This window comes from Mus caroli, unplaced genomic scaffold (assembly GCF_978045245.1).
Source record: "Mus caroli unplaced genomic scaffold, Mus_caroli_1 scaffold_1, whole genome shotgun sequence".
NCBI lineage: Eukaryota > Metazoa > Chordata > Mammalia > Rodentia > Muridae > Mus > Mus caroli.
The window spans coordinates 31,377,508-31,405,379 of record NW_028227256.1 but is presented as its reverse complement, the minus strand read 5'-3'; the positions used below and the strand labels follow the sequence as shown (position 1 = coordinate 31,405,379).

At 47.7% G+C, this 27,872-nt stretch overlaps 1 protein-coding gene and 1 long non-coding RNA gene across 4 annotated transcripts; one reads left to right on the top strand and one right to left on the bottom strand.

Annotated features, from left to right (window-relative positions):
• Nucleotides 1–4,095: 4,095 nt before the first annotated feature.
• On the bottom strand, nt 4,096–18,294 carry Ptpn18 (protein tyrosine phosphatase non-receptor type 18). 2 transcript variants are annotated; one of them, XM_029471067.2, is made up of 15 exons: nt 18,103–18,294; nt 15,014–15,122; nt 14,641–14,717; nt 14,460–14,555; nt 14,320–14,358; nt 9,295–9,363; nt 8,155–8,217; nt 7,717–7,859; nt 6,321–6,387; nt 6,162–6,239; nt 5,980–6,069; nt 5,625–5,713; nt 4,898–5,103; nt 4,458–4,532; nt 4,096–4,288 (listed from the first exon to the last, which is right to left on the bottom strand). In XM_029471067.2, exons 1-15 carry the CDS (start codon nt 18,121–18,123, stop codon nt 4,221–4,223), a joined length of 1,290 nt encoding a protein of 429 aa, XP_029326927.1. In that variant the 5' UTR covers nt 18,124–18,294; the 3' UTR covers nt 4,096–4,220. The 2 variants fall into 2 exon arrangements, with proteins under 2 accessions (XP_029326927.1, XP_021024991.1); XM_021169332.3 differs by having other exon boundaries at nt 18,031–18,293.
• LOC110297355 (uncharacterized) lies at nt 18,271–24,152 on the top strand. 2 transcript variants are annotated; one of them, XR_015046844.1, is made up of 4 exons: nt 18,271–18,517; nt 18,782–18,854; nt 22,047–22,162; nt 22,287–24,152. It is a non-coding gene; the product is annotated as an uncharacterized LOC110297355 (long non-coding RNA). The 2 variants fall into 2 exon arrangements; XR_002378277.3 differs by having other exon boundaries at nt 22,047–24,152.
• Nucleotides 24,153–27,872: the final 3,720 nt, after the last annotated feature.

The following is a 27,872-nucleotide window of genomic DNA, read 5'->3' as shown; positions in this document are numbered from 1 at the left end:
GTTCCCCCTAAGACCTGATTATAGTCTTGGCTCTATTTTCTGCCTATCTCTAAACCACTTATTTTCGGCCTTGCTTGTTTTCAGTTCTTGTCAAAATCTCAGCCCCTCTGCTTCCTCCTGACATATGCTTATAAATCCACAAACTAGTTTCCAATTTCTCTCATACTTTCTTGACTTGTGGGGGTGGGGTCACTGAGAATTAGAGACTAAAACCTGCCTTTCAGGTTTCTGTCACAACTCTGAAAGAAGTTCTGCAAAACACAAATGTGTGTCCCACCTCAGCTCCAAGCAACACCTGAGGCCTGGATGGTGACACCCATATCAACAACCAAAGACCTGCCACTGCCAACCCAGATGCTCTGAGAGACCTTTGTCTGGAAGCCATCCTCACTAGCGATTGTATTAGCTCAGATTTGGATCCCATCATTAAACTTTACTCTTTGACTTCATAAAGATTCTCTTCCCTATCCGCCTGACTTGTTACAAAAGTCAATAATCTCTACTACAGGTCTCAAAAGGAGGATTAATAGTTACTTGATGAAGCAAGAAAGCAAATATGGTTGGCCATATGTTGCCAAGAAAAGGAAGAATGTGTCTTGTTTTCGAAGAAGAAGGAGGAGGAGGAGGAGGAGGAGAAAGAAGAAGGAGGAGGAGGAGGAGGAGGAGGAGGAAGAAGAAGAAGAAGAAGAAGAAGAAGAAGAAGAAGAAGAAGAAGAAGAAGAAGAAGAAGAAGAAGAAGAAGAAGAAGAAGAAGAAGAAGAAGAAGAAGAAGAAGAAGAAACAACAACAGCTGGGCCTGGTAGCACAGGCATACTATTAGCTCTGTGGGAGGTTGAGACAGAAGGATTATAGCCAGGTGTGGTGGTGCAAGCCTTTACTCCCAGAATTTAGGAGGCAGAGGCAAGTGGGTATTTGAGTTCGAGGCCAACCTGGCCTACAAAGAAAGTTCCAGGACAGCCAGGGCTACACAGAGAAACTCCGTCTGGTAAATAAAAAATAAAAAAATAAAAAACACTCAAACAAACAAACAAACCCTCAAGCTATGTATAGGCTAAAGAGTGAGTTCGAGGCTGGCTTGAGAAAATTCACTGAGACTGTGTCCCAAAATAAAAATATTTTAGTGAATCAAGCATGATTACTGTAAGTAATCTCAGAATTTGGGAGGTGGAGGCAGGAGAATTAGGAGTTGAAGGCCAGTCTTTGTTTATAGAGTGATTTCAAGGTCAATCATAGTTACATGAGACCCTGTTTCAAAACAACTAACGAGCTAAGTAAGTAAATAGGTGCTGGAAAGATGGCTCAGTGGGTAAAAGTACCTGTTGTTTTTCTAGAGAACCTGGGTTTGAATCCCAGCACCCAATTGAAAGCTAGCAACTACTTGTAACTCCAGTTCTAGGGCATCTGAAGGCCTCTCTGGCTTCTGCATGCAGTGTACAGACATACAAGCAGGCAAAACACCTGTGATAGTTTGTATATGCTCGGCCCAGGGAGCAGCAATGTTGGATAGTGTGGCCTTGTAGGTGTGGGCTTTAATACCCTTGTCCTAGCTGCCTAGGAGTGGAGTCTTCCACTAGCAGCCTTCAGATGAAGATGTAGAACTCTCAGTTCTGCCTGCACCATGCCTGCCTAGATGCTTCCCTGCTCCCACCTTGATGATAATGGACTGAACCCCTGAACCGGTAAGCCAGCCCCAATTCAATGGTGTCCTTATAAGAGTTGCATGGTCATGTTGTCTGTTACAGCAGTAAAACCCTAACTAAGACAACACCCATGGAGATAATTGGTTTTATACTTTAAAAATAAATAAATAAATAAATAAATAAATAAATAGCTACAAGATGGCCGGGGGGGTCTAGCTTGGTGGTAAAGCACCAGGCTACCACATATGAGGCCCAAGGTTTAGTCTCAAGTATATCAAAGCAAACATAAAAGCAACACAACAGAATCTCATTTCTTCAGAAGGAGATCAAAGACCACCTAAGACTTTCCCCAGACCAGACTTTTACTCCCTGTATGACTTACTTTGCTATTATTGGGACAAAATGCATGACAAACACAACTTAAGGAAGGACGGTTTTATTTGAGGCCAGGGTACAGTCCGTCATGGCGAGGAACTCACAGCAGGGACAGGAGGCAGCTGGTCACATCCCATCTGCAGTCAGGAAGCAGAGATGAATCCGGGTGTCCAGCCTGCTTGCTTATCATTCAGCCCAGGACCCCAGGCCATAGAATGGTGCTGTCCATCCCGACAGTGAGTCCTCCCACTTCTGTTCACACAATGCACAGACCCTCTTACCAAGATGTTTGCCGCCTATGCGGCGGTTCTAGATTCTGTCAAGTTGCCACTCAATATTAATAAAAGTAACAAACTGAGCAGTCTGGCCGTTACTCTGAGCAGAAGGGGAATAGGAGGAAGGCTTAGAAGGCGGGCTGCAGAGACCAGTCAGGAGTGAGTAGCCATCTGACTCAGAGTAGATTCTTAGGGTGGAACTGACAGCCAACAGATTGCCTGGGAGTCTTCCCATCTGCCGATCCCAGAGACTCTTAGACTTCAATACAGTCACTCCCTGTTCTCACACAGGACAGCTAAGACCCGTACAGTGCTCACTGAGCTGAGAATTAATCCTATTAACGGCAGCCAACCTGGTTAACTTCTGTTGGTTTCTCATCCTTCGAGATGAGCAATTCTTCCTCTTTGGGCAACAGCTCCCCATTTCCAGGAATTTACTGCTTTCCTGGCTGGTCTCAAGGAATTCAATGGTTCTGGCTTTGAGATTAACCTATGTGCCAAATGTCACCCTATCCCTCCTCTCCTTCCTTTTGTTACTCCAGGATGGTCAGCCCCAGCCCCCGTGCTCTAAATAGAGCACCCTGACCCTCCTCTGCTCCCAGCTGCCTCTCAGCATGATCAGTCCCCCCACAGCTCTCTCTCCTTTTTAAATATTATATGTAAGTACACTGTAGCTGTCTTCAGACACTCTTCTTGATACTGCCCTGCTCGATACTGCCCAAAGATTTAAGTACACTGTAGCTGTCTTCATACACCCCAGAAGAGGGCATCAGATCTCATTATGGATGGTTGTGAGCCACCATGTGGTTGCTGGGATTTGAATTCAGGACCTTTAAGAGCAGTCAGTGCTCTTAACCACTGAGCCATCTCTCCAGCCGCCCCACCCCCCACCCCGAGTCTTTCACCTTAGAATTTAGATTCAGTGAGCTGCTAAAGATTCCCAAGGTTTCCCAGTCATCCCTGGCTCCTGTTGGCCGAGCTGTTCGTGGCACAGATTTTCTAGCACTTGACAATGAGAGTAGACACTGTGGCCAAATAAGGCAAGTTTCATAAACTCCTTCCCCCAACACTAAAAGGCAAATGCTTCCCAGGACCGCCATGAACCTGGGAGCCTGCAGCTAGCTGCGGTCTGACATCCATGAAGCCACGTAAGGCTCTTGAGCCGAGTTTTTGGCTCACTCCTCACTGAATTCTATGAAAATCATTTTAATGTTTGCCTAGATACGCAAGTTCATGGTAGGAGCCTTCATCAGATTCAAGACAGGAATCGCAAGAGCCTGGAGAAAGCATAGCCAGGACTGACTGGATGAACAACTGCCATACAGACCCTGCCGTGTTGGTGACATTGTGGCAGTGGGGCGGGGTGGGGGTGGGGCAGGATCGGGGTCTGGAGCATCGTGCATATGTTTGTTCTGGAGGATCTACATTCTTGGAAAGTCGAGGCTGGAAGTTCCGTCTTTCTGGATGGCACACTATTTACCTGGCTGGTGTTGCACTTCTCTGACGAGCCTGAGATCTTTCTAGCTCATTTTACGTGAGGATCTATCTAGACGCGTCTCTAGCTGGAGGTCAGCTTGTTGATCCTGATAGGCACCTGTCTGAGGGCTCTGTAAGCTAGGACTCTGTCTGGGATGCACTCTGCGGTAGGTGTACACGGGGGAGGAGGGTGGTGATGGCCACTCCTGACCTGCTTCCTTAAATTGTCTCAGAATAGATAGATCCACCACCTCCCCCCACTTACCTCTCCTAGCCCCAGGCTTTGACTGCTAGAATCACTGGAGCAAAACCCCTATTTTTTTCTGCCCTGAGAAACTTTTATTTTGAATCAGGCCCACAAGTCCCACTCATACATAACACACTGCACAGCAGTATGGTGGTTCCAGGAGTCCAGCCACCACCGAGTGGCAGGCTATAACTGGCACAGCACTCGTTACACCCGTGTCCACTCTGCTGGAGGATCCCGGGGCCCTTTGGGCCTTCCGATGCGCAAGTTGAAGCCTAAGGGAAGAAGGGTTCCATGCAGAAGCTGAGGAGTGACAGGGTAACCTCCTCCAAACCCACACCGCTCCAGATCCAGGTATATGAAGGAGAACCTGAGTCCAGTGCCCCAGCCCGAACTCCCAAAGTCCTGGGGCTCTCCAAAGCTGCACCCTATGCTCTGACTTACCTAGCCCACCAGTCTGTGCTCCATCTGTTACTTCTTCATAGGCATCAGGCCCGGAAGAGTTTTGGTCCGCAGGAACTGAGGGCAGGAGAACCCCTACGGGTCAGCTCAAGCTGCTTTTAAGAGTTCCAGGGACTCTAGAGCAGCACAGCTACCGATTTCCCTTCCCAGGTAGCGGTAGGAGGCGTGTCCATGGGCGTGTCCAAGTTCGGAGGTCTGTCTTTGGGGCCTTGGCTTAGACAGCCCAGTCTCCCAATTGAGACCTGACCTGGGGCTCATTTTGGGGCTTGAACCCCGACGTTTAGTAGCCTAGGGGCGTGGCCATGCTGGATCTGGGGCTGACCTCCGAGCGGTGCTTAGACCCTCCCGAGCCTTAGGAGAGCAGGGAAGATGCGAATAGGTACTCGCCCTCAGCTCCACACCCGCGGAGGGCCTCAACTCACCTCGGCCCAGTGCCGTTGTCCCCTGTGCGTCCTCCGTGTGTGCCACCGGCCGCTGGGCACGTGGAGCCACCTGGCTGTAGATCGGGGTGTCCGTGCTGTTGGGCGCCCGCGGCCCCGGCCCTGTGCCCGCCGAAGCTCCACGCTTCTGCACCACAGCGTAAGTGTCGGCCATGGGGAGGGTCGGGGGCGCAGGCACGGAGATGCTCCTGCAGCAGGCAACAAGCAGAGGAAGTGAAAGCGCTTAGCACAAGGGGGGGGGGGGGAGCAAGCTCAGCCCAGGCTACGGGCTTCCTTCCTGCCTGCCCCAGTCTTCAGAGCAGGAAAGGAGGGAAGGGGCGGGCCACCCGAGGGCAGAAAGCAGAGGTTCCGTGTCCCTAGAATCCCCACAGCAGGAGGGACAGGGCCAGATTGGCAAGTGGGACTAGGAAGGACGCATGTGGTAGAGTGTCTGAGACCCCAGCCCTCCTACAATGAGACAGAGACAGGTGAGTCCCCAGAAGCTCTGATGTACACAGTGAGACTGTTTCTCAAAACACGTGGAAGGTAAGGACACACACACACACACACACAGAGAGAGAGAGAGAGAGAGAGAGAGAGAGAGAGAGAGAGAGAGAGATTGAAATTCTAAAAAAATGTACTTGCTTAATTACCTTCTGGAAGAAGACCAAGGGAAAAGCTAACCCAGACTGTAGAGGTTGATGTTCCAGGGACAGAGTGAGCCCAGTACCTGAGAACCCCTCCTGGTGGCCGGGATGTGGCAGGCAGGGCTGAGGAGGTCCTGAGGGAGAAGGCTTCCTTGCAGATTGGAGCACAGTTCTGCAGGGAAGCAGGCAGGGAGGGTCATGAGGCCATAGCCCTGATGCAGGTCACTGTGGGTGCTTAGGTGAGCTTAGGGGGAGGAAGGAGTTCTGAGGAGGCAAAGGTGCCTTTCACAGTGAGTCAGTTGCTGTAACCAAGAGGGGTATAGGTGTTGATGGCTGGCAGAAAGGGTGGAATTGGGGGCTCTGTACCTTCTTGAGGTTCTGGTACTGGGGTATAGGTATTGATGGCTGGCAGAAAGGGTGGAATTGGGGACTCTGTACCTCCTTGAGGTTCTGGTACTGGGGGCTGGTGTCCTGGAGATTGCGGGAGAATAGCTGAGCCACTGTGTGGTACAGGAACCTGTACTGCTCCTGTTGGGGTGAGTGGTCATTGAGCAGGGGAGATTGGGAAGCTAAGGAAGCCTCCCTCGTCCTTAGGAACAGGAAGACAGGCAAGCACATACCTCTGTCTGCACTGCCGCAGGCCGCTGTTTCCGCATCTCCAGGACCACTTGGAAGAGGCTGAAGTTGGGAGGGATCGTCTGGGATAGAGAGGGGAAGTGTGACCAGACCCTGGTAGGCAGGCATGGGACATACTGCACACAGAGAAGAGGACGTCATACCTGGGTCAGCAGCAACTGCCTCACATAATCAACAGCGCACAGGACACCTGTTCGTCCGCAGCCAGCACTGACAATCATGAATCAGAACAGACGCCATCATAGCCTACCCATAATGCCCCTTTCCCCATTCTGTTCCTCCTCCTTTTCCCACAGGTCTTGTGCTATGTTGCCCAGGCTAGCCTCTGACTTCAGCTTCCTAAGTGCTGGGATGTCAGGACTGCCTATCTGTACAGACACCACAACCCCTTCTGAGCTGACCTGAAGGAGATCAGTACCTCTTAAATTGCAGGATCCCTAGATTATAACTTTAAATAACTTTTGGGGTTTTTTGTACATTAGTGTGCACCCTTTGTGTGTGTGTGTCTGTGTGTTGACAGAGTGTGGAGACCAAAGGTCAATATTAAATTTAAGAAAGGGTCTCTTACTAAACAGGCTGCTCACAAATTTGCTTGCCTGGCTGACTAGCAACCCCTCAATGGGTTCACTTGTCTCTACCCAGCACCCAGCACCGGGGTTACAGGGGGCAAGCCACCTGCCCTGGGTTTGACTGGGTAATGAAGAGCTGAACTCAAGAATGTGTACAGCAGCCGAGCGTGGTGATGCACGCCTTTAATCCCAGCACTCGGGAGGCAGAGGCAGATTCTGAGTTCGAGGCCAGCCTGGTCTACAAAGTGAGTTCCAGGACAGCCAGGGCTACACAGAGAAACCCTGTCTCAAAAAAATTAAAAAAAAAAGAATGTGTACAGAAAGGACTTTGCCCACTGAGGCATTTCTTTGGCACAGGAAAACCTTTTTTATTCACTTAGACTTGTGAACAATCAGTTCTATGCTTACTCTCCAGCAGGCAGTCTATTCCAGCTAGCGATTCCAGCTCATTGTATCATGAATATATGGCCAGAGGCTTCTCAAGAGTTACCACTGGAAAGGGAAGGCTGGGGCTGGTGAGATGGCTCAGCAGTTAACTGACTGCTCTTCCGAAGGTCATAAGTTCAAATCCCACAACCACATGGTGGCTCACAACCATCCATAATGAGATCTGATGCCCTCTTCTGGTGTGTCTGAAGACAGCTTCAATGTACTTATGCTTGGGGCCAGAGCAAGTGGGGCAAGTGGGGGGGGGGGGGGTTGGGGCTAGAGCAAGAGGGGCAGAGAGAGAAGAAAAAGTGTCTGAAGACAGCTACAGTGTACTTACATATAATAAATAAATCTTTAATAAAAAGAAAGAACGAGAAAGAAAGAGAGAGAAAAAGAGAAAGAGAGAGAGAGACAGAGAGAGAGAGAGAGAGAGAGAGAGAGAGAGCAGGCGGGCTCCCAGCCACAATCGTTCTCCCTTGCCTTTCTGTCTCATCCTCTCCCTTCTGCCTCACCAGATCCTCATAAAGCTAATTTCCTAAACCTGCAGTGAACACAGAGGGGTCCAGGTCCAAGTCCTTGGAGGCAGCGGGCCTCCTCCACCATGGTGAGAATGTGATCGGAACTGCTGGGAACCCCGTGGTCTGGCCAGGACATATACTGTAGCTGGTGCACAGAGCGGGATTCCTGAGCCGGGAACAGAGAGTGGAAAAAAGAAAAAAGAAAAAAACATGTTTATTGATCACCTACTACAGTTCTAAGCTTATTCCATTTAAATCCACCAGATAAGGAAGGAGACTAAGAGGATTTGCATAGCATGCACAAGGCTGTGAGCTCCACCCTCAGCACCATAGAGACAAGCAAGTCCATTGTGTACTAACTGAGGGTGACAGGAACGGACTGGAATCATGAGTGTCCATTTACAGGAGAAGAGACAGCTCGTCCCATGCCAGAGTCCCTTCACCTTTTAACGTTTCGATACCTTCTGGAATGTAACCTGAAGGGTCCTGAGAGTGATGTCTGCATTCAGTGTTGTCTCCTTTGTCTAAGCGCCATGTGAGAAGGGGACAGAGAAAACAGAAGAGAAATAGAGATCTTAATAACACACTTCACATTTCTAGAAAGCAAAGGTTTGGGGTTTGGTTTTGCTTTGGAGACAAGCCTTGCTGTAGAGCGCAGACTGGCCTCAAACCAGAGATCCTCCTCTGGATCCGCCTCTCATGAGCTGGGATGGCAGGTGTGCACATGAAAGTAAAGCATTCTTAATTGAAAATCAAACACTAAAAACATTTTTAAAACTCTTAGGCCTGCGGTGCCGTCTTGCATTCCCAGGATTCCTGGCTTAGCCAGTGGTTGAGACTGGAGACCTTGCTGGGCACGTCCTACAGGTCAGACTCTGGTGGACAAGCTTAGTGTGTCTGATTCCCATTCCTCGGGAAATTTACATTTTATATAAATTTTATATTTATATTTTTATATTTATGTTTTATTATATTTTTGCTTCCTTTTTCATTCTTATTACATGTGGGGTTTTTTTTTAACCTCAAAAGAATTTTTTTTAATGGTTGCACAACCAATGATGATATGTCCTTTAGGTATTATGCTACTGTAAATGTAGCCACATATTTTTTAATTCAAATAAATTTCTATACTGATGATATTTTTAAAATTTTTTTGGCCCAAATTTCTCCCAAAGCATTCAAGGAAACTATTGTGAGAACTGGGAAAGAGGAATGAGTATACAAAACAAACGAATCCTTTTACAGGGAGCATAAGAGAGTCCTATTGTTCTGTAACACAATGGTCTCCTTGCATTTGTTAATGGCTAAGTACCTGTATGTGGAGGGATTTCCTCCAGTAAAGAACACTGTAAAACAGGAATTGCAGAAAGGGGAACAGGTCCATTTTGGTTACCGCAGTAACTGTAATCATAGTTAACACTGCTAGGGCCAGGGAACAGCACGTACCCTACATGCATTCTGAGTTTTTCACAGAGTGAGCTATGAGAAAATGGTTCACCTTTCCAAGCCTAGCCCAAGGCTTCTCACTCCCTATGTCTTCCTTGAGATCTCCCCCACTACCCAAGGCCTGCATCTCTGTTCCCACCCCTGCTCCAACTTACCAGGGTGATGCAGAAAGGCCCAGCCTGTAGAGGCTCCTGCTCCCGGGCCCAGTAGCGTTCACACTTCCTCTGGAAAGTAAGGTGAGGAAGGCAAGGAGTGAATGGGGAAGTCACCTTCAGAGCCACTTGTGGAGGCCAGCTGCAGAGTATCACATAAATACTTGCACAGCACAGAAGCTAGCTTCTCATCTTGCCGGGGGGTGGGGTGGGGGGGTGGGGTGGGGGGGGAGACAGTTCAGGATATCCTCCTATGGCCTGGCACTGTAACTAATCGCATGGACCACTATGTATCATAGACCCATGCTCTGCAGGGTGGTGCCTTGTCACTAAGCTGTAGGAACTAAGGAGGCAGGTAGATCTCTGTGAGTTTTACACTAGCCTGGTCTACACAGCAAGTTCCAGGATAGCCAGGAATAAAATTTACAACTTTGAAATTTTATATCATATTTTTTCTACTTCTTGATGTTGTACGCTTGTTTTCATTTATGACACCCAGTGATTCCATTTCATTAAGGAACCCAGTGATTCCACCATGCCGCAGAAGCACGGATCATGGCTTAGCATGACAAAGAATTTGCAGGGAAGAGAGGCTGTGCAAACAGAAGCCAGGGAAAGAGAAAGCGCCATGTGATAAAATATATAGAAGAGTCTCCACTGCCTTCCTAGAAAAGTAAAACACTTGAAACACTTTTTAACCAGAGTCAACACAATCAAGCACTGGACTATGCAACACTGAAAACCCAGCATCCTCTGTCCTTGACAAAGATGTAGCAAAATGTGGCTGGTTACCATGGGGATAATCAGAGAATGGGAAAAGATCCATAAGCAAAGGGGGAGGAAAGGAGAAGAGGAAGTGATGGAGGAGGGGAGAGAGGGTGAGGGGGGGTCAACATGCAGGCTGGAAAAGAGAGAAACAAAGCTTTGCTCTATATATGACGTGACTCATTTTCATGGGGAAGCTACTTAAGAATGCATGCCCAATAAACTCAGTAAGGTCGCTAGAACAGAGGACTATCAATTTTTTATTATTATTCAGTATAAGCTATTTCATGTGTCATAAATGAAAACAAGCGTACAACATCAAGAAGTAGAAAAAATATGATATAAAATTTCAAAGTTGTAAATTTTATTCCTGGCTATCCTGGAACTTGCTGTGTAGACCAGGCTAGTGTAAAAATCACAGAGATCTACCTGCCTCTGCCTGTCAAAGGCATGCACTACCAGGCTGGGCAGTTCTTTCTTTCCTTTTTTTCTTCCTCCTCTCTTTCTTTCTTTCTTTCTTTATTTCTTTCTTTCTTTCTTTCTGTCTGTCTGTCTGTCTGTCTATCTTTCTTTCTTTTTCTGTTTGTTTTTTTTTTCTTTCTTCAAAACACTGGCTCTACCACTGAGCTACATCACAAGGTTTCTTTTTTCTGTTTTTTTGAAACGGGTTTCTCAGTGTAGCCTTGGCTATCCTGGATCCTGATCTATAGACCAGTCTGGCCTCGAACTCTCTTGCCTCTCTAGTGCTGGCCAGCTAAGTACTTTTATCCAGAACTCTTTCCACTCAGTACTAAAAACAATAACACAATTTTAAAATGGAACCTGAATATATGTCTGTCCAGAGAAAACACACAAACAGACAAATAAACACATGAAAAACAAAACAAAAATGAGTGGGGTTTTTTTTTCTTTTTTAAGATATATTTTTTGCCAGGTGGAGGTAGGCAGAGCTCTGAGTTTGAGGCTAGCCTGGTCTACAGAGTGAGTTCCAGGGCAGCCAGGGCTACACAGAGGTACCCTATCTACAAACAAACAAATAAGGACTTATTTTTATCATTTTTAATTGGATGTTACAGGCCTGTGGATGCAGGCAACTGCACAGGCCAGGGTTGTCAGGTGCCCTGGAGCTGGAGTTCCAAGTCCTTGTAAGCCACTTGATGTTGGTGTTAGGAACCAAATGTGGGTCCTTTGCAACAGCAGAATACACTTTTAACCATTGAGCCATCTCTCCATCCCCATGAGTGGGAAGGAAATAACTGTTGACCTGGAGAGATGGCTCATGGGTAAGAGAGATGGCTCTTGTTCAGATGCTGAACAAGAATGAGGATCTGAATTCAAAGACCCAGCACCCATGAGAGATGACTGGTATACCCCTGTAACTCCAACATCATAGGGGCAAAGAATGAACGGAGGAGCTCTAGGGCATGGCTGCCAGCCTAGCTCTAGGCTAAGAGAAACACCCGAGTCAAGGAAAAAAAAGCAGAAAGTGGATAGCGCAGGACACATGACATCCTCCTTTGATCTCTAAATATGTGCACACCACACAATGAATGCATACAAAATAGCAAGGGTGGCTGAACATATGGAGAGACTAAAACCGCTAGCCAAGAGAAGCCGCAAAGTTCTAGCCACTGGGGAAAAAAATTTAAACAATTCGGCTGCACATTTATATTCAAATAATTGAAAAAAATAGACAGTTCGAGAGAGAGAGCGCTCAGCAATTAAGAGTGCCGCACAACCATGAACACTGGAGCACAGATCCCAGCACCCATATAACAAGCTAGGCACCTTTGTATGCCTGTAGCCCCAGCTCAGCGGTGGGCAGAGACAGGGAGATCTCTGGGGCTTGCCAGCTTCTAGCCAAACTGAGAAAATTCAAGGACTGAGTTCAGGGAGGACCCTTAAAGGAACAGAAGAGCCAGCCGAGTGTCACAAGTCTTTAAACCTAGCAACAGCAGAAGCAGCGGGGCAGAAACAGGTGGATCTCTGTGAGTTCCAGGCCAGCCAATGCATGAGACAGAGACACACATCCATAACCACACATAGACATGCATTGACTCACACAAATGAAAACGAAAGCCAGAAGCAAACATAAACTGTTTTATCAGTGTGTGCCAACAGTGGTCTAAAAGGGAGAGCAGCCCAACTGTCTATCAGCAGCTGAATGGGTACAGGAAACATGACACAAAGCCATGGCATATTCAGTCTTACAGTGAATGACATTCTGGTGCACATGACAACATGGACAGACCTTAAAACCATCAAGGGAAAGGAACCAAAAACAGGACACATATTTTATAATCCCATTTACACGGTGCAGCTAGGACAGGCAACAATGGGGACAGAAGATAACCAGAGGAGGAGGAGGAGTTTATGCTGTGTGTGTGTGTGTGTGTGTGTGTGTGTGTGTTTGAATGAAAGTTAAATGTGTTTGGGTGCCCAAGGAGGCCAGAAGAGGGCATCATATCCCTTTGGGGCTGGAGTTATAGGCAATTATAAGCTACTTGATGCAGGTACTGCCTAGGAGTTCAGGTCCTCTACAGAGTAACAAGTGCTCTTAACCTCCAGAGACATCTTTCAGTCCCTTACATGGCGATTTTTATGTTTAATTATATTTTACCACAAGGTTTACAAGACCCAGTTAGAGATTCCCTCATATTTCCAACAATGGCTATAATGGGGGTAGGGGGGCAGGGAACAGGGGTAACAGGCAGAATGGCTCATAGGTAAAGACACTTGTTGCCAAGTCAATCCCAGGGACCCACATGGTTGAAAGAGACATCCACTTCCCAAATTTGTCTCTGATCTCTGCCCTATTCCATGGCACGCATGTGCACACATGCACATGCCCCTATACACAGTAAGTAGAAGGTTTTCAAAATGAGAAGGAATTAGAACTGTTGGCGAGAATGTAAGGAGATGAGTTGTGTACTGTGGATGGAAATGTAACTTGACACAGCTACTCTGGAAAATGGCCTGTCACTTCCTTAAACTAGAGTTAAAATTAGAGTTCCTCTATGACCTAGCAATTCCACCTAGTGCAAACTCTAAGTTCATGTCCACACAAAGGCTTGCGTACGAAAGTTCACAGAGGTGTGATTCAGAGAAGCAATCCAGCATCTACAAACTGCTCAGAGGAGGAGTGAGATGTAGGTGGTACGTTCAAGGTGCTATTCAGCAATCAGAAGAAGTACACTAGGGCCATGCTTCAGGATGCAAGAACCGAGAACACAAAGAGGAAGACGCCAGTCGTGGAAGGCACGTGCCGCACAATTCCATTTCATGTTAAAGATGCCGAGTAGGCAAATCTGCTGGCATCAAAAGGAGACTAGGGGACTAGGGGTTGCCTGTGACTCTAAACATGGGCTGGGACTGCTAACGGGGTGGTGAACGTGTAGATGGTCTCCCTGAGTTGCCCAGGCTGGCCTCAAGGTTTTTTTGTTTGTTTGGTTGGTTGGTTTTTCGAGACAGGGTTTCTCTGTATAGCCCTGGCTGTCCTGGAACTCACTTTGTAGACCAGGCTGGCCTGGAACTCAGAAATCCGCCTGCTTCTGCCTCCCAAGTGCTGGGATTAAAGGCGTGCACCACCACCGCCCAGCAGCCTCAAAGTTTTGATGCTCTTACTTTAGCCTCCTAAGAACTTGAAGTACATACATGAGGGAGCTGGCATGCCTGGCTAAATGGGAGAATTGTATCCCAGTAAGAAGATAGTCAAAGGTAAAAATAATAGCTTGTGGAGGGTCGTCATACTACTGTGACGTACATTTCCCATTTAGAATTATCCCATGTGTTGAGGTAGACAAGAACTATGAAGGAAAATGGTAAGACACAGGAAAGAGTTAGAGGTGGGCATGTGGGGGTGTGACACCACGTGAAGGTCCAGGTAACAGAATGGGCAATGGTAAAACCCATGGCAGAGGACATCCCCAAAGCAGAGCCTTCTCTGGCTCATCCGAGAATAGCCAAGCCCAGCATCCGCAGAGGGGAGTATAAGAAGCAGGCAAGGGTATAGAGAGACCAGGGTGGAGACTCTTCAGTACATGATGTGGGCTGATGGAAATCCCGGGCTGCCAGTACTGTGGGGACAACCCCATGATCAAAAGGAAAAAGATCAAGGCAAAATTAGGACCAGTGGCTTTTGCAGACCTGCAGTGGAGTCAGGCAGGGACTGAACTCTGGTTCTAGGGACAAGAAGGAGACTCCAAGCCTCCCCTCCTCCCTGCACAAGCCTTCTTTGCATTCTAGGAGGCTGAGGATACATACCCGTCCATTTTCTGTCTCTTGACAGGCCATCAGGATTACCTAGACAAAAGGTAAGGAAGACGGAGGCCACTGAGTAAGGAGAAATCGGAAGGACAGGGACTCAGAACCATGCCCCTCTCTCTCTGTCCCGCAAAGCTGACCTTGACCCCAAACTCCCAAACCAGGCGCCAGAAGTCCAACAGAGTGTGAGGCAGGGGTCCTTGTGTCGCAATGTAGGCCTGGCTTCCATCTGTGCCCTGGGAAAGGCCCATTCATTAACGAGATTCTGAAGCCTGTCCCAACCCACCCCAAAGCCACCCCTCCCCTGATCACTAGCCTGACCCGGATGAAGTTGGCATTGATGTAATCTCCATGTCCCTCCTCTTGGAGCAGGGAAAGGATGACTCTTGTCTCATCATCTGGGAGAGGGTGGGACATGTGGAGGGGTGGGTGTCAAGTCACTGCCGCCCTCCCAGGCAAAAGCAAGCAGGGTGACAGCACACTAGTGGAGCTCTGCCCCCTTGTGGCTTCAGGGAGTAATGCAGCTACCTCAAGCACAAGCAATAGCATGCTTTGGGGAGTGGCGGGGGGCGGGGTTTGAGGTGAGGAACGAAGAGTGGGAGGGGCTGGCTGTGGGTGGGTGCGGCCAAATGGGCACTGCCACCCAGCATTTGTGCAAGTGGCACCGATTCCCTCAAGATACCCACTGACTTACATGCTACCACATCTTTGTAGCGGTTCTTGTTCGTGTTCCCACGCCGACTGCCGGCTTTAGTGGAACACACACCTTCAGACTTCCAGGCCACTGAGCGGGCCTTAATGTCCTAGTGGAAGGCACCATGAGCAGAAAGAACAGAGTGAGACCCATCCGTACTAGCATCTGTGTAATAATATCTAGAACAGCAGGTGAAAGTCAGGCTCCGTGCTAGGGGATTTAGACATCCCAAGTGGGGGGCTATCCACTCTCCCCATTGTGCAGATGAACGTTGATGTAGGTAGTGGTCGAGTAACTTGCCAAAGGCCCCACAAGGAGGTACCCCAATAAAGGTTGAATCCAGACCTCTCAGATCTGCACATTCAATCATGTATGTGTACTGTAAATCATAATAAATGTACTGTAAATCATAATAAAATATGCATCATTTAGACCCAAAAGATTGTTCGGTGCTTACAATAAGCACTTTCTGCACAGGCCTGAAGATTTTCTACTCAACCCCTATATCCCACGCCATAAGGAGTGAGACCCGGCACCAGAAAATTGTCCTCTGACTCTACATAGGTGCTGTGGCATGAATAAGACCCCCACCCCCAAAACAAATTAAACTGGGGCCAGGGAGATGCATCAGTGGGTAGAGGTGCTTGCCACCAAGCCAGATAACCTGACTTTCACCCCAAGGTAAGATAGAAGGGTAAAAGTAGCTCTCATGGTTGTCCACAGTTCCCCTAAAACATGTGTGCACACATATAATTTAAACAAGTTCAAAGTCATCCTTGGCTACATAGTGAATTCAAGACCGGCCTGAACCTGTCTCAAGACCCTGTCTCAAAAAAATAATAGGGCTTAGAAAAGATGGCTAAGTGGTTAGGAGTGCTTTCTGCTCTTGTAGAGAACCAAGTCTGGTTCCTGGCACTAGCACTTGCCAGATCACAAGTGCTGGTACCTCCAGCTTCAGGGATTCAATAACCTCTTCCAGCCTCTGAGAGTATGTATATACACACATGCATACATACACATATACCTACATGTGCCAAATAAAAATTAAAAATACTTTAAACAAGAAACAGCATGATAATATGCTATAGATATGAGGTCTAACATATAACATGTAAGAAGATGCTATGGGTGCTTTATAGCTGGTGCATTATTATAACTGGTGAAGAGTACCACTCTTATCGGGTGTTCATAATTGCAATGACTGGCATTGTGTTTGGGCCACCATTCCAAAGTGGTTTACTTATGTTGGTCAGGTTATTCCAGCCCCCAGAGACACCTTCTTCCTACAGTGGGTGTTTTGATTACGGAGGTAGAAAATCAAAGCCCTGGAGTGACTGAGTGCAAGATTCTGCATGGAGCCCTCAAAACTGTTTTCTTCAACCTGAAAGATGCACCACGTGCATGTTTATGCATATCTTTTTGCTTATAAAATTTATACTTTATGCTAATAGTTCTTCTGTTATAGCATTTACATATGCAAATTATCTAGACTCACATTTAACCTATCCATATGCTTGTGTGTATATTTACTTATTAACTTAATAAATTTGGTTTGGGGTTTTTGTTTGTTCGTTTGCTTGCTTGGTTTGGTTTTTTTGGTTTGGTTTGGTTTGGTTTTTGGTTTTCGAGACAGGGTTTCTCCGTGTAGCCCTGGCTGTCCTGGAACTCACTTTGCAGACCAGGCTAGACTTGAACTCAGAGATTCACCTGGCTCTGCTTCCCAAGTTCTGAAATCAAAGGTGTGTGCCACCATCACCCTGCTGTAAATTTTGTTCTTATTAATGTTTGTTGTATCTGTTGTGGTATTGTGGTTGGTTTGTTGGGTTTTTGTTTGTTTTGCTTATTTAGTTAGTTGGGGTTATTTGTTTGTTTGTTTGTTTTTTGATTGTTTTTGAGACAATGTCTTCCTACATAGCCCTGGCTGTCCTGGAGTTCACTGTGTAGACTAGACTGACCTCAGACTTACAGCAATCTTACTGTCCCTGCTTCCAAGTGCTAGGATTAAAGGCATGCACCACCAGAGTTTCACTGTTACTGGTTTACATATTGGCCTGTGTAAACTATCTTTTTCATTCTTTGAAACAATCTCCAGAGTATTCCAGAGTGGTCACAAAATTATGTAACTCAGGCTGGCCTTGAACTCATGGTTATCCCCCCAGTTTTAGGCTACCAACTGCTAGAATTAACAAGCATATGTCACCATGCCAGGCTGCAATGTCACACTAATTTTTATATCTTTATCATTTATATTTCTAAGTTTGAGATAGTGTATTACGTATTTGGATCACGTCACTCTATTTAAAATACGTCATTATGTGTTGTGTGCCATGGCAGTTGAGTGGCAGTATCTCTCACAAGCTTGATTGGTCCGAGGTAACGTTTACAACCTTTGTAAACCATATTAAAGGCAGGTGCATACAGTTAATATAGCCAGTGAATACCCAACTCGTGCTAGGTGCATCTACCCAAACCACCTAATTTTCAAACCCGCTTGTCTTTTAGCATTCACAATTCAAAACAGGTGAAAATGAGGTCAGATCTCCCAGGGCCACAGTTCTGAAAAGCCCTAGGATAGACTGGAAACGCGAAACCTAGGCTAGGCGACAAGTTTCCTTGTTCCTCTTTCTGCTGCCCCAAACCACTTCCTCCCTGGGATTACAAGGTGACCCAGGAGTGGCCCGGGTTGGGGACTGGAGTCCAGCGCAGGTGTGCTGCCTCCCTCCCCGGCGGAAGCCGGCCCCGCTAGGGAGAAGATTGCACCCGGAGCTCGACACCGACACCTGAGTGTGTCTGGCTCCTCCTAGACAGTAGCCGTCTTCACCCTCCGGGCACCTGCGGGTAAAGTGCGGAAGGCTGGGAGAGTCAGGGTGAGAGAAGTGCGGGAAGAGGAAAGCGGAGAGCAGCAGGGAGGAGACGCCCCGGGAGCTGAGAGGAAAAGGCAGAGCTTTCATATTGCACAGGTGGACAGCCGTGGGGAGCGCCTGGCTGCGAAGCTTGATGGCTGGAGTGTCACTCACGCTGAACTCACGAGCGAGGATTGCCCCCTCCCGGTAGTCCCGGGCCTCCAGCTGCTCCAAGAAGCTCCTCACCAAGTCCGTATGGCGACTCATGTCGCGACCCGCTCGTGAGGTCTCCACAAGGAGTGCTCCGACTCCGAGAATTTAGCCACTGCGAGGCGGGGCCTCCATTCCAGCAGCCAATGAAGACCGGTAATTGGCAGGCCCCTCGGCCAATGGCACTAGGAGTTCACTCCGTTCGTCCCGCCCACAGGTGCTGGCTGCCACCGCAACCGAACTGGCGGTCCAAGTAGCTGCGGGTCCCGCAATTCTCCACTGGAGCCTCGGGTGCTTCGGCTGCGGTGAAGCTGGTGGAGTCCGCACGGAACGCTCAGTCCCATGGGCCTTTCGAGGGGGATGGCCGCGTTCTCAATCTCGCAGGCCGGGTTCCCAAGGTTGCTCCGGAGTCCTGATGAGTGGCAACGCCACACAGCCTGCGAGCGCTGAGGTTCATAGTCGGGCGACAGCGGAATATGAGGGAGGTCGGGGAATGGCAGACTTCGAATAAATATATTCTCTGCACTTTGCTTTGGGAAAAGGCCTATTTCTGGGGGTAGGGCATGTGATTTCACTTCTGGAACCTGCTGGAAAAGCGGGGACACCAGAATTCAGTCCTAACTTGTGGCTCTTAACCCATACCCCTCAGGGAGGGAGAGAATAGAGAGGCATTGGGAGGAAAACTGGTCTCAACACTCACTCCGTTCCCCTTCAGGAGTTTGAAGAAGATCTATGCTGAAGCTCCTGGGGTCCTGGAGACTAAAGACTGGAGAAGAGGCCGTGCCAAGGTCTGTAGCTGAATTGGTAGAGTGCCTGTCCCAGCATTCAGAAGGTGGAGGCAAGAAAAATCAGAAAGTCAAGGTCACCCTAGCTTACATTGTGAATTTGACGTTAGTTTGTGATGAAATCCTGTCTCAAAGTAAAAAAGGAAGGAAGGAAGGAAGGAAGGAAGGAAGGAAGGAAGGAAGGAAAGAAGGAAGGAAGAAAAAGAAAGAAAGAAAGAAAGAGAGAGAGAGAGAGAGAGAGAGAGAGAGAAAGAAAGGAAGGAAGGAAGGAAGGAAGGAAGGAAGGAAGGAAGGAAGGAAGAGAGGGAAAGGGAGGGAAAATGTTTTAATGACGGTGGAATGTTCAGTGGGTAAATGCCTCGCCCCTAAACATGACAACCTGACTTTGATACCTAGACCCACATGGTGGAAGGAGAAAATCGACTCCAGAGTGTTGTCCTTGGACAACAACACAGGCTCTATAGTGAGGGTGTATCCCCCTACACACAAAAGAAAATAAAAGGGGGGACCTTCCAAAACAGACTTCAGCAGACCACCCACAGGGGAACCAAAGAATTTCAAGCATTGCCAACTCTCTGTTGAGGGAGGACTCTGAGGAGATCCGTTTGGGGTCGTGTGCAAAAGTAGGGCTAAGGCAGATTGAAAGTGCTTTAAGCATGCTGGCCAGTGGTGGCACACTGCCTTTAACCCCAGCACTTGGGAGGCAGAGGCAGGCGGATTTCTGGCGGATTTCTGAGTTTGAGGCCAGCCTGGTCCACAGAGTGAGTTCCAGGACACCCAGGGCTATACAGAGAAATCCTGTCTCGAAAAAACTAAAAAAAGAAGTGCTTTAAGTCACTGGAAGATGAGTGGGATCATTGGTAAAAGGCTGTCAACTTGGTTATCACAGTGTTTAAATGAAGGAATGGATAGCATCTTTAAAAGCCAGACAAGATTTTATTGGGTTTTATCGCTAGATCTCTGTCTTACGTCACTGTGGGTCTGCCAGTGGTGACAATGCAAAACAGCCAGATAGCATGAGGGTGATAGTATGAAAACTTTTTCACTGAAATGGGGAAGATGACAGTAAGATGGCTCAACGGGTAAAGGCCTTGCTGCCACACCTATCAATAAGGGCTCCATCCCCTGACACACATGGTGGAAAAAAAAAAAAAAACTTCCATACATTGTCCTCTGACCTCCTTATGCCATATGCAGAAGCACTCAAGTAAATATAATTTAAAAAAAATGTTAGGAGGGCTGGAGCGATGGCTCAGCAGTTAAAAGCACTGACTGCTCTTCCAGAGGACTGAGGTTTGAGTCCCAGCACCCACACAATGGCTTGCAAACACCAGAAACTTGAGTTCCAGGGGACCCAATGCCCTCTTTTGGCCTCCACAAGCACCAGGCTTGCACATGGCGCAGATATACTGGCAGATACATAAAAATAAATTTTCTTTCTCTGAGACAGGGTTTCTTTGTGTAGCCTTGGCTGACCTAGAACTAGTTCTGTAGATCAGACTGGCTTTAAAGTCACAGAGATCCACCTGTCTCTACCTTGAGAGTTGCTGGGATTAAAGGCATGTGCTACCACCAACCAGCCAAATAAAAATTTTAAAAGTTTTAGAAACCACATTGACACCAATCATTGGATTTGGTCGCAATTTTTTAAAAATGTGGTTTGTAGACGCTAGCTTGCTGGACCTTGCTTTAATATTGGGAGGTGAGAGTAATATCAAACTGGTTCAAGTACTGAGGGTGAGTTAAGTGTTCAGCCCTAAAAGGGACATCTGTATCCACTCTCCGAAGCTCAGGTAACGTTGCAGAGGGTTGGGAGTGCCATGAAACATTGTCTCCTAAATGTGACCTAGCAGTTGCAGGTGTGCTCTTCTAACACTGGGCCCACCCAAGTTCCATCATCAGTAAGTTGGGCACAGGGGGCCTCATGCCTCCCTGAGAAGCTACAGACAGTTAATAGCTATGGAAGGGAGGCATACTCCTTAGTGCTACACCCACTGGTTTCCCTCATTCAGATAAATGACGCCCCCCCCCCCCCGCCATGCCTGTTCAACCTACTCAGGCAAGCTCAGTTAAATGCAATGGGGCAAACACACACCAAAGACATGAAAGTAGGAGAGGAGCTTGTGAAGAGGGGGATCTGCAGGAAGAAGAATGAGAGTAGAAAATGAGAGGATATAGCCAAAATACATTATGTATATGTGTATATGAAGAAATACATTGTTTTGAGTTTTCAAAAGTGGGGGGACTCTAACCTACTTATTATAAGTTCTTGGGGAGTCACTGTTCACACCTGTGTGTTCTAAGAGGGTCAGCAGGAATGACTGAGGATGGACAGTAATTGCTGAGTTCATTGGAGGTCAGTGAATGTTACTAACAGCAGTTAAGGAGTCAGCATCCTCAGGAGCAGGGTGAAGGGCAATAAAGTCGTGAGTGGCTGTGGGGACTTGGAGTATCGGTTCCCAAAGAAGCAAAAGATGGCCATGAATAAATGCCAGAGGGATTGTGAATGCCTGGTGGATGGGCTGGGAGGGGTTGATGGCGACCCAGGGAGGTGGTACACAGAAGGTCTGTGATCTGTGTGACAATGGTGGAGTCCGCAGAAGCTGAATCTCTGAGATGACCAATGGCAGTCATCTTAAGCCAAGAGCCTCCGGAGCAGATGGAAGGGTGTCACCAAGAGATCGTGGCAGGCCCCTATGTAGCACCAGTAGATGTCACTGGTGGGCAGTGGTTACTGGAGACCATTCCAGTACCCAGGAGCAGCGGCAGCTCTGAGAGGTCAAGGGGTCAGCTATGGTAATGTGCAGGGGACAGGAGAGCTGAGCAGTGCCTGAGAAATCTCTACTTTGGTAGCTGGAGATCTGTCTAAGCCAGGGATGAAAACCTAGTGGTGTCTATTTCTCCAAAAGATGGGATCTTACTAAGGGGATCTTTCTCATAGGCTCAAGTTTGGCTAATAAGTAAATCTGCCCATATGAAGGTTGAGTGGGTGGGTGGGTGGGGTGGGTCTCCACTGGGGTAATTTACTTGGTGGACATGGTCTGTCTTCTGTTGGCTGGAATTAACCTTAGTCAGCAAGGAAGGGGGTGGCTGTATTTATCTGGGACCACTGATCTGTATAAATGTCTATCTTCTTATCTGGCCCCAAATATATCCAACTGTCTGGCAGTCCAGATGTGCGTCTGTTTTTTTCAGGATTCCCGCCTATCTGTGATGGCTAATATTGGTTATCAACTTGACACACCTGAAGAAGAGGGAACCTTACATGAAGAATTGCCTCTGTTCCATCAGACTGGCCTGTGGGCATGAATGTATGTATAGATGTATATTTTAAATTGCTAACTGATGTTGGCACTTGTGGGTGGTGCTACCCCAGGCAAGTGGTCCTGACCGGTACAAGCAAGCTGTCTGAATAAAATATCATTTGTACCCAAGTAGGAGGAAGCAAGCCAGTACTGCAGCATTCCTCAGAGGGCTCTGCTTCAGTTCCTGCCTCCAGGTTCTGACTTGAATTCCTTAGGTGGCTTCTCTCAGTGACCGACTGTGACCTGAAAGCCAAATAAACTCCGTCTTCTCTTTGTTATGGTTTCTATTGCTGTGATCATCATGACCCAGAGCAACTTGGGGAGGAGAGGATTTATGTCCCTTGTACTTCCAAAATCATAGTCTACCATCAAAGGAAGTCACACCAGGAACTCATGGCAGGAACCTGGTAGGCAGGAACTGGGCCAGAGACCAGGAGTGCTTGCTTCTCACTGGTTTGCTCAGCCTGTTTTCATACATCACTCAGGACCATCAGCCCAGGGTAAATCCTACCCACAGTGAGTTCGGGTCCTCCCACATCAATCATCACATCAGTCAAAAAAAAAAAAAAAAAAAAAAAAAGCTGGGCTTGGTGGCGTGGTAGTGCACGCCTTTAATCCCAGCACTCAGGAGGCACAGGCAAGTAGATTTCTGAGTTCGAGGCCAGCCTGGTCTACAGCCTGGTCCAGGACAGCCAGGGCTATACAGAGAAAGCCTGTCTCGAAAAACCAAAAACAAACAAACAAACAAAAAACAAAAAGAAAAGCCCTTAAGTGTTAATGAACTGTTCTTTAGGACCTTGGAAAATAAGATGATAGAGACTGGCTTATAATGTTTCTGAGGGAAGTTTGAGTGCCTTTCTCACAGTTCCATTTGTGTGGTAAATTAGAATTAAGAATCTGGAAGTGAGACCTTTGTTCTACTGGAATAACGGATGCTGAAATAGCGGCTGCAATTAATAAGAGGCCAGTGTCACTGAGACGAAAGCTGGAAATTCCTTCCTCTGGGTCAGCATATAGAAGCTGTGGCCTGGGCTGGAGGCAAGGCTATATCTCGAGCTCTTAGCTGGATTTGATAATGTGTAAAAGCCTCCTACATGGAATTGGGTTTGTAGGCCTGAGGCAGTCAGGAAGAGCAGCTGAGACTTGGCACTGTGTGACTGAGTGGTAGTCACTCTGAAGAGAGGCCATTGGTATAGGTACAGCCTTCTTACTTGCCGTGGAGACCCCTGCATTTTGGAGGCTCCGGAGCATCGGTGAAGGACTGCAAGAGAGAGGAGCCAGCCTGAGCTTACTAGACAAGCTGTGTATGCTGCAGATACCAGAGACAAAGACATGGGGCTGTGTCTTAGTTATCCCTCTATTGCTGTGAAGAGACACCATGACAGAAGCGGTTTCTAAGAGAAAGCGTTTATTGCAGGGATGGCTTACGGTTTCAGGTCGTGAGTCTATAACCATTATGGCATGGGGCATGGCCACAGGCAGACAGGCATGGTGCTGGAGCAGCGGCTGAGAGCTTACATATCCTCAAGCAGCAAACAGAGAAGGCAAGAGTGGGCCTGGCATGGGCTTTTGAGACCTCAAAGCCCACCCAACACACCTCCTCCAACAAGGACACACCATCTAACACTTCCTAAGCAGTCCACCAACTGGGAGTCAAAAATTTAAATATATGAGCCAATGGGAATCATTTTCTTTCAAACTGCCACAGGCAGAAGGTTGTGAATGAATACCGGGTATCAAACATTGAGCTGCAAAATTTGACCAACACTGCTGGCCTTGGGTTTTGCTTCGATGTGACTGTAACTGTTCCCTGGTTTGTTTGTTTTTTTTCCTTGTGGAATAAGAAAGTATGTAACGGGGCTGGAGAGATGGCTCAGTGGTTAAGAGCACTGACTGCTCTTCTGGAGGTCCTGAGTTCAAATCCCAGCAGCCACATGGTGGCACACAACCATCTGTAATGGGATCCGACGCCCTCTTCTGATGTGTCTGAAGACAGCTACAGTGTACTTACATATAATAAATAAATAAATCTTAAAAAAAAAACACAAAAAAGGAAAACCCCTTAAAAAAAAAATAAAGTATGTAACATGTACTTCCCATTATAACCCACTGTCATTTCTCCCAATATGCCCTTTCCGCCTCAAATTGCTTGGCATGGTCGTGGTGCTTGTTACAGCCGCTGAAAGCAAACTGAGGCAGAAATCTGCTCATCTAGGTAAAACCAGTCTGGTTGGTTGCTGGTCAATGGGGGCAGGAATGTTCTGTACCTTGATCTGAGGGAACTACACAAATAATGCTCAGAGCCCTTGTTCCTCGGGTCACTCAAGAGCTGAGGACTGAGGGTTTGTTGATGGGTGCTCTGAGGCCAGCCTGATCTGTTGTTGCAAAGCAGGGTGGGGGTTGGGGAGGCTCCAGTGGAAAACCTGAGGAATAGTGCTTTAGGGAGACTCTTTGAGACTACTGATAGCCCCTAATACTCAATTATTCTCTAGCTTCCTTTTTCACTAGAAAAAAAAATAAACCAACAAAGGGTGCAGAGATAGAAGATGTCATACACCCTCAGCCCCCAGACACTCCACTGCTTTGCTGTTGAGAACAATCAGGCCTGGCAAGCTTCCCCGGGGACCTTCTACAAGCTGGGCATTCGGCAAACAGCAAGCACATCCCTCTCCTTCTGTGAGCAGAAGTTTAAGTTCAGCAGTCCCCAGGATGTCAGTGCCTCTTGCAGAGGTCCTCTGGGCTTCCCCAGCCTCCTCAGAGGTTTCAGTGTTCTGGATCAATGACTCAGAATCAGATCAGCATCTCAAGACAACACAGTCTAAGGAGAAAGCCACCCGACGCCTCAGTGCTCTCTGGAGGCTGCGTGGTGGTGGCTGTTAATCCAACAGGCAAACCTCCAGGCACTCCTGTGAGAGACACTTAACCTCTAGACCAGCATTTCTCAACCCATTGGTTGCACCTGACCCCTTTGGCAACCTTGTCTCCTCCAAAGTATTTACATTACAATTCATAAAAGTACCAAAATTGCAGTTATGAAGTAGCAAGGAAAACAATTTATGGTCGAGGGGTGGGTCACAACATGAGGATCAGTCTTGAAGGTGGCGGCATCAGGAAGTCTGAGAATCGCTGTGTTAGACAAGCATGTGAGGTGTTATAGTGACCAGGTTGAGGATGGAAGAACCACTCTAAAAATAGGTGACACCAGCCGGGCATGGTGGCGCATGCCTTTAATCCCAGCACTCGGGAGGCAGAGGCAGGCGGATTTCTGAGTTCGAGGCCAGCCTGGTCTACAAAGTGAGTTCCAGGACAGCCAGGGCTATACAGAGAAACCCTGTCTCAAAAAAACCAAAAAAAAAAAAAAATAGGTGACACCATTCCCTAGGCTTCAATCCTGACTGAACAAAAAAGAGAGAGAGACAGCTGGCTGGGTACCAGTGTTCATCGGTTTCTGCTTCCTAAGCTACCTCAAGGTCCTGGCGCCATCACTTCCTGGCCCCGATGAACTATGAACCAGAATTAACTTTCCCTTCTCCGTTAGGTGACTTCTTAGGGTCTGAAATTGTGACTGTGAAGAGCGGGGCTGTTGCTGTGCTAAGGCAGGCCATGTGGCCAGTAGACCCGTGGGACCTCATTTTATTGGAGGAATGTAAAAGAATTTAGAACTTTGGGCTAGAAAAGCAACTAAAAACTGCAAGCAGGGCTTATAGGTCCTTGGTGGGAGCTGGGAAGCGGAGAATGGTTGGAGAAATGGAGCCGCTCACTAGAGGCTCACCTCGAGGTTACAGAGGACAACAAGGACCTACCAGAAACTGGATGAAAGCCTGTTCCTGTGAACTTCTAAGAATATGACTTCCTTCTGCACATGCCCTGTGAACTGGAGTGAAAGTGAACTTAAAGGTAATGGACAAATTTATTTGGAGGAAGAAATTTCAAGATGGATCAGCAATAAGTCTGGTAAGAAGAATGCAGCTAGAACTGTTAAAGCAATTGGTGCCACTGAGAAGGATCTATCAAAGCCCTTGGGCTACACAAATGGTGTCCTGCAGGCAAAATCCCATCCACAGAAGCTCCAACCTGTGAAAATGCAAATGTGTTATGAAGAGGAGCCGGAGCTGACCCTGGAGAGGGGCTCCCTGTTCTACAGAAGGAACGGCTTTGTAAAGTGGGTCCATAACGTGAGCAAACTGAAGTGGATACAGCTCTGGCCCAAGGACACCGGGCTACTTCTTAGCAGCAGAACCAGGCAGCACCATCTATGTGGATCTTGGTTTTCCTGCCATAGATGATACAAGATTGAGCCGGGAGGTGGTGGCACACGCCTTTAATCCCAGCACTTGGGAGGCAGAGACAGGCGGATTTCTGAGTTCAAGGCCAGCCTGGTCTACAAAGTGAGTTCCAGGACAGCCAGAGCTATACAGAGAAACCCTGTCTTGAAAAAAAAAAAAATACAAGATTGAGAGGTTTGTGGAGTCATATTCCATGGTTTCTGAGAGCAGATAAAGCCAGGAAAGGTGTGGCGTGGCGGGGTGGGGGCCCTTGCAGGTTGGTCATGGAGGCCCCTGCGTGAAGCTGTGAAGGTAAAACCTAACTTGTAATGAAGACCCCAATGAAGACATCTGCTGAGAGCGGCAGGCAAGGCATGGGGCCAGTCTCAGGCTGTGCGTATTATCACGGGGAGTGGAGACCTGGAGGAGTGGGTTTACCTAAGTCCAAATGATCACGTTGAGTCCCTAAACGCTGAGCCCATGTGGAACAGCAGGATTTGGTGCCTGCACTGCTTGATTTGGGTCTTCCTCTGCACTGATCATTTCTTGCTATGCCAGGACTCTCCTGGAGAGAATCTCCATGGAGATGCTCAAAGTTGGAAAGGATGTGCCTTAGCATTGTAAAATGGTAAGGGATGGAAGTTACTGCTTAAAAGTGATCTGTTTAGGGGTCAAGCTGAGGCGCGGTGGAGCCGTGGTAGTCGGGTTAACTGCTGGTTTGACAGCATGTGGACGCACCTAGGTGACAAGCCTCTTGGCAAGCTTGTGAAGGATTACGCTGATTAGGGTTGGAGGCCGGAGGGCCCATCCTAACACTGGGCACCATCGTTTCCCAGGCTTGGATCTTGGACTGCATAAAGCTAGCCAGACAACCACTTATCACTCAGGGCTAATGGTTTCTCGTAGCCTTGCCTTCCACCATAATGGACTGCACTGAAGGATCCTAAGGGCCTTTTCCAGTCCCACACCCTCTTTACAGCTTTCCCTCCCGCCTCAGGTCATGGCTAGGAAAAGTTCTCTTCTCCACCCACAGGAACATTCTTGAGTAAAAAATTCTCAGAAAGTACCTGACCCTCTGGAAAGTCCCACGTAAAGTTCAAATGCGTGTCATGCTTGCTAGCCAATAGATTTAAAGGTCAATATGCTGAGCCAATTAAGTTTGAACTGTAACCTTGCTGATATAACCTGGGCCCCTAAAAAGTATAGAAACGGCTTGTAATAGCCATTTGGGTAGCATTCTAGTCACTCCCCTTGAGGGACTGATTGAAGGTCGACTGGAACACACTGGAAAATAAACTTTTTGTGTTTGCATTGATCTGCAGCTCGGTGTCTCACTCAGGGGCATCTCCAAGTAAGTACCACTGACCGAGAGTCAGGGGTCTTACCGCAGGTCTTAAATGCTTAAATTGCATTTTCTCACAGCAACTGAGAAGTAACTCACACTCTGGGTT